This window comes from Nicotiana attenuata, unplaced genomic scaffold (assembly GCF_001879085.1).
Source record: "Nicotiana attenuata strain UT unplaced genomic scaffold, NIATTr2, whole genome shotgun sequence".
Taxonomy (NCBI): Eukaryota; Viridiplantae; Streptophyta; class Magnoliopsida; order Solanales; family Solanaceae; genus Nicotiana; species Nicotiana attenuata.
Window position 1 is genome coordinate 37,562 of NW_017673747.1, and position 5,780 is coordinate 43,341.

General features: G+C 39.9%; 1 protein-coding gene across 1 annotated transcript; it reads left to right on the plus strand.

Moving 5' to 3' along the window:
* Positions 1-551: 551 nt before the first annotated feature.
* LOC109217155 (zinc finger BED domain-containing protein RICESLEEPER 3-like) lies at positions 552-2,332 on the plus strand. Its single transcript, XM_019381383.1, has 6 exons — positions 552-793; positions 844-894; positions 997-1,214; positions 1,406-1,625; positions 1,828-2,000; positions 2,256-2,332. Exons 1-6 carry the CDS (start codon positions 552-554, stop codon positions 2,330-2,332), a joined length of 981 nt encoding a protein of 326 aa, XP_019236928.1.
* Positions 2,333-5,780: the final 3,448 nt, after the last annotated feature.

The window sequence follows — 5,780 nt, forward strand, 5'->3', positions numbered from 1 at the left end:
TACTAGGCCGAGGTTAGGCTAGGCACTTACCAGCACATGGGGTCGGTTGTGCTGATATTACACTCTACACTCTTTTGTGCAGATCCCAGTGTTGTAGATTACGGACCGCAGTGAGATAGTTGTTTCGTGTTCATCAGGCGAACCCGAGGTAGTCCTGCAGGCGTCCGCAGGCCCTGGCGTCTCCTTCCATCTATTATTCATGTTTCTTTTGTATTCCCAGAGACAGTGTTGTATTATTTCTTTCAGACCTTTAATTGTAGTACTCTTAGACAGTCTGTGAAGTTGTGACACCAGTCTTGGGTAGATTTGTTATGGAATGGTATTAGCAGTGTTATTAAAATTTTAAATTTAGTCTTCCGCCTATTAAATTTTGTTGTTTATTAATTGTTGGTTCTAAATTGTTACTGAATTAAAAATCAAAACTAGGTGAATAATTCAATTGGTTGACTTGCATAGCTTTCACTAGTAGGCGCCAACACGACTCCCGAGGGTGGGAAATTCGGGTCGTGACAACCATAGACACATGGACTTCGTTACAAAGAATTAACTATATGCGTTTGACGAGTAATTTTATTGATAGAGATTGGGTGTTGCATAAAAGAACACTAAATTTTTTCCCTTTCTCTAGTCATAAGGGTGACGGGACGGCAAAAGTTATTGGTAATTGTTTGCTTGAATGGAAATCGGATAAGGTATTCATTGTTACTGTTGATAATGCTTCGTCGAATGATGTCACGGTCAAAGAATTTTCTAAACAATTAGATATGTGGAAAACTAATTCGATGAGTGGGAAGTATCTTCATGTGAGACGCATGGCTCACATACTTAATCTTATTGTGCAAGATGGTTTGAAGGAATTGATATTTCTGTAAAACATGTTAGACAAGCTGTGAGGTATATGAGATCATCTCCGAAAAGGACCTTAAAGTTTAGGGAATGTTGTGCATATCAAGAGGTAGAATGTGGCAAGACATTGTGTTTGGATGTTCCAACTAGGTGGAATTCCACCTACTTGATGTTGGAAACGGCGCAAAACTTTGAGGAGGCCTTTGACAAGCTTCATCTTTTTTATGATGGATTTTCTACTCATCCTTGTATGCATGTTTATAAGGATGGGAATGTTGCAGGTCCATTTATATGTGATGATTTGGTGAATGTGAGAAATGCGATAAACTTTCTTGAAAGATTTAACGAGCTCACCGAAAAAGTTTCAGGTTCACATTATGTCACTTCTAGTATTGTCATTTTGAGGATGTATGTGAGCTTAATAGTTATTTGAAATCTTGTTTAGCTAGTGATGATACTAATTTGAGTAAGATGGAAGGGAAGGTGAAAGAAAAATTTAAAAGATATTGGGGTGAACCTGAAAAGATGAATAAAATGATATTCATTGTTTCTATATTAGATCCTCATAACAGATTAGAGTATGTTGGTTTTGCACTAGAGCAAATGTTCGGGAAGGAACCAGGGAAGAAATTAACTGCCGAAGTGGATGCTTATTTGAATTCTTTGTTTGGGGAATATCAAAACAAATATTCAAAAGGATGTTATCTTCAATCATCTCCATCTAAATCTACTTCATCTGATGACATATCTGATTTATCTAGTAGGAATGTGAGAAATCTGTGAGAACAAAGCATCAATTGAAAAGGCAAAAGGAAGATTCTGGAAGTGGCGGTGCTAAATTTTAGTTGGAAAGATATATTTGTGAAGGACAAGAGCCATTGTCTGATGATTCTGATGACTTTAAAATCTTAGATTGGTGGAAAATTAATGGTCCACGATATCTAAGCTAGCTCCTGATGTATTGGCTATTCCAATTTCTAGTGTTGCATCGAAATATACATTTAGCACCGGTGGCCGTATTTTTGATTTATTTAGGAGTTCATTGACTCCTCGATTGGTGCAAAGTCTTGTTTGTGTTCAAGATTGGTTTAGATGTGAGGGTACTCCTATTAACGTTGGAGAAGATTTGGGGTTTCTTGAGCAAATTGAACTTGGTAAGATTTTGTGTTTTATGAGGGTTATAGTGAAAATTAGTATACTTTCTAAGTATAAATGACACACTTGATCAAATTATATTTAGATATGGAAAAGAGCGGAAGAGAAACTTGCATTGTTGAAAGAGATACTAGCGTTGTTGATGCATAGCTTGAACAAGTGGCAAGTTTAAAGATTTGCTTGTTTTATGATATCCTTTGTTATTTATAATTAAAAATGTTTAGTTTAACTTGTGATCTTTTCTTATTTTGTAGGTTCAACTATGCCTCATGGTCCTAAAGCTAGATCGCCTATTTGGGAACATTTTGAGGTAGTTAAAGAAAATGAATAAGTCCGCAAAGCAAAGTGCATTCATTGTGGTCGAGTTTATCCAAAGTTTTATGGCACTTTTGGATTAGTGGAGAATATTATGTAGTGTCTCATGCCTCTTCCAGTGATTCGTATTTAAGACTTTAAGTATCCTTTTCTAGACTTACTTTGTGGCTTGTGGGTTGTGACTAGTTTGCCACTGTTTGGTTGTTTGGTTATGGTATTTCTAGACTTGTTTTGGTTATCTCTTGGATTCTACAGGATCTTGTATTGAACTAAAATAGTATCTACTAACTGCTTCTTTAACTTCTGCATTGCTCCCATAAATAGTAGCTGCTGCCTGCTTCTGTATAATGGGGCAAGATTTTAGTATGGTATGAAATGATGTTACCTTCAATAATTAGTTGCTGCCTGCTGAGGCGTAGACAGTGGAAGGGTCGTTTACATTTGGGATTTCCCTAGCATCCCCAAAAGGGAGTTGGATTGAAAGATAATGCTTATAATAATCTAGGCAAAATTATATTTAAAACATTATCGATGGTAGGTCAAGAAGACCAAGATTTGATCGTATTTTGGTCATTGCCTGTTAACTTACATGTTGTCCTTCAATTGTTTCCTAGATTTACATGATGTCCTTCAACTCTTTAGACAATTTGCTTGTTTAGACCAAGACTTTTGCTTGGTCAAAGAAAAAATGTATGTCTGGAGAGAATAATGCAGAAAGTCGTAGATTATGCAAGATTTTAGCACCAAAAGAATTATTCCAATGAGTCAACACATATAAATCTTGCACCGTTAATGACTGAAAAACCAAACCAGAAATAACCAAACCGAACCTTGAAAACCGTACCGAACCGCAAAATACGTTGGTTCGGTTTGCTTATTAATATTAAAAACCAAAAACCGATAAACCGAACCGTACTTTCATACTAACCGACCGAACCGACCAACGCCCACCCCTAATAGGAACCCTAGCAGCAATTCTTAGTGGCGATGGCCCTGGTGGTACTAGAATCTCAGCTAACCAAGGTCGGCCTTCGTCCCACAGTGCACACTTCTCCAAATACTCCTTCGGCTCAACATCATCAAATCCCAAGTACGCGTTGAGCGTATGCTAATCAAACCTCACTTTGAGGTTACGTACTTTTGTCACCTTCATCCCCTTTTTGATATGAACCATTTGGCATAGAATTCACAGACAATGTACTCTTTTGCATCCACTACACTCTGAGTGAACCACATCCACCCCTTGCCTGCCCTGAACTATCTCAAAATGGCTGGGTTGTACCTTTCCAAATCCGTCAAGAGAAACTGTCGCTCAAGAGTTAGAGACCTCACTAGCCACCACATACAAAAGCAGGTGAAGGCGGCCAGGCTGACAACGCGGTATTCCAAAACCTCTTTCTTCTTTAATCTTACAAGGGTGGCAGCTGTGGCATCTCCCCCTCTGCCATCATCTGGGATATCATGAACTGGTGTATCATGTGCCCCAGGGACTAGTGTAGCCGACGGCTCAGAAGCCTGTCTAGCACTTTTCGATACCTTGAAAGCGCTATGAGATGAGGACGGCTCGTCCCTGAGATAGTATCTCCCCTGCGGCCTCGACTGTATGGCCGGCTGCTCTCGAACAGAGGTTGAGTTGCCCTCTGATGCTTCCCTAGACGGGACGTATGAGCTCGTCTCGGTCTGCACCTCTCCCTCTGCCGGATATTTCTTTCTTCCTTATTGTCTTTGGCTGGCCAAGGGTTAAGGCACTTTTGCCTCGATCCCGAGAAAGTTCACCTCTCCGTTTTGAAGTGTCGCCTCATCCTCTAGATCGAACCATTGTTTATATCAAGCAAAGGCGAGTGTTAGTTGCAATTCAATGTTCAAACATACACAAGAGTCATGCAAGTAAAGGATAAACTAGAATACACAATGAGGGTGTTCAGTTAGATCATGCTTGCAGGGAAAGTGATCTGCGGTCCGCACAATTTCATTTGCGGCTGCAGATGAGGACTTGCGGAACGTACATTTTTGTTGTGCGGCTGCATAAATGAAGTGCGGTCCGCACAATTTCACTTGCGGCCGCACCTCTAAAACCCAAATAATGGCAACTCTCTGATGACACCGAATCGGCTAATGTGCGGCCGCGACAGGATTTCTACGGTCCGCACAATTAAACTTGCGGCCGCACATTGGAGTCTCAAAGTAGGAACTCCCTAATGACAGTAACTGGGCGGTTCTGCGGCCGCGATGGGAATTCTGTGGACCGCATAAATTCAAGTTCGGGCGTAGATTTCATAAACTACATACAGATCAAACATATAGAAACATGAAATTACACTAACTCAGTCCCTATAGAGCATATATCCAGTTAACCCCATTTAGATTTACCCCACATGGACAAATAATTGAACTCGAATAACAAATTCCCTAAAAAGAAATAAAAATCTACAAATTAAACTAACTAAAAAGATTAACGTGACCTTGAAGCATACCAGATAGAGTTTGTGTAATGAGTGACTGATCAAAGTGGTTGTGTGTGGGGACAGATGAAATCACCAAAAAAATTCAACAGAGCACAATTTTTATGTTTAGAGAGTGAAAAACGTAAAAATGGCCCATGTTCCTCTATTTATGCTACTTGTTTTCTAAGAGGGAAAAGGACGAGTGCGGTCCGCACTCTGTTACTGGAACCTCATCTCAGCTTTTCATCTGTGGTCCGCATAATTTCATGTGCGATTGCAGATCGACCTCCGCACTGACAGGCTAAAACTTTAGAGAGTTGTATTTTCATCATCCCAATTGTGCGATCCGCAAGCTAAATATGCGGACGCAATGCTCTTTTGCTATAGCACCAATAATTGTGCGGTCCGTACAAATCAACTGCGGTCCGCATTCCTTAAAACACTTAGCCATATTTTCGTCCACAATTCCTGTAAGTCATACTAAGCCCTGTAGCACACTTCAAATCAAGTTAGAACAAAAATAACACCTAACTACAAAAAAGAAAAAGGAAAAGAAACATGGGTTGCCTCCCAAGATGCACCTGATTTAACGTCGCGGCACGACGTAGAATACCATCAAGTGAAATGAATGACCGTCACGACGTGGCAATCTCTAACCTTTCCCAAATAGTGCTTCACCCGGTTACCATTGACTCGGGATACTTCATTATTTTTGTTCTTCAAGTCTAATGCACCAAAAGGTGTCACACCAACAATTTCAAAAGGACCACTCCATTTAGACTTTAGCTTCCCGGGAAACATCCTCAACCTTGAGTTAAACAACAAAACAAGATCGCCCACCTTGAACTCTTTGTTCCAAATGTATTTGTCATAAAGATATTTCATCTTTTTGTCACGATCCAAAACCAACCTGTCGTGACAGTGCCTATCATGGTACTAGGCATGCCGAGTACGTAGACATTTCCAACACTCTAAAGCTTCGAAAGATACGAAAGTAGTTAAAATTAAGAAAAACCTTTT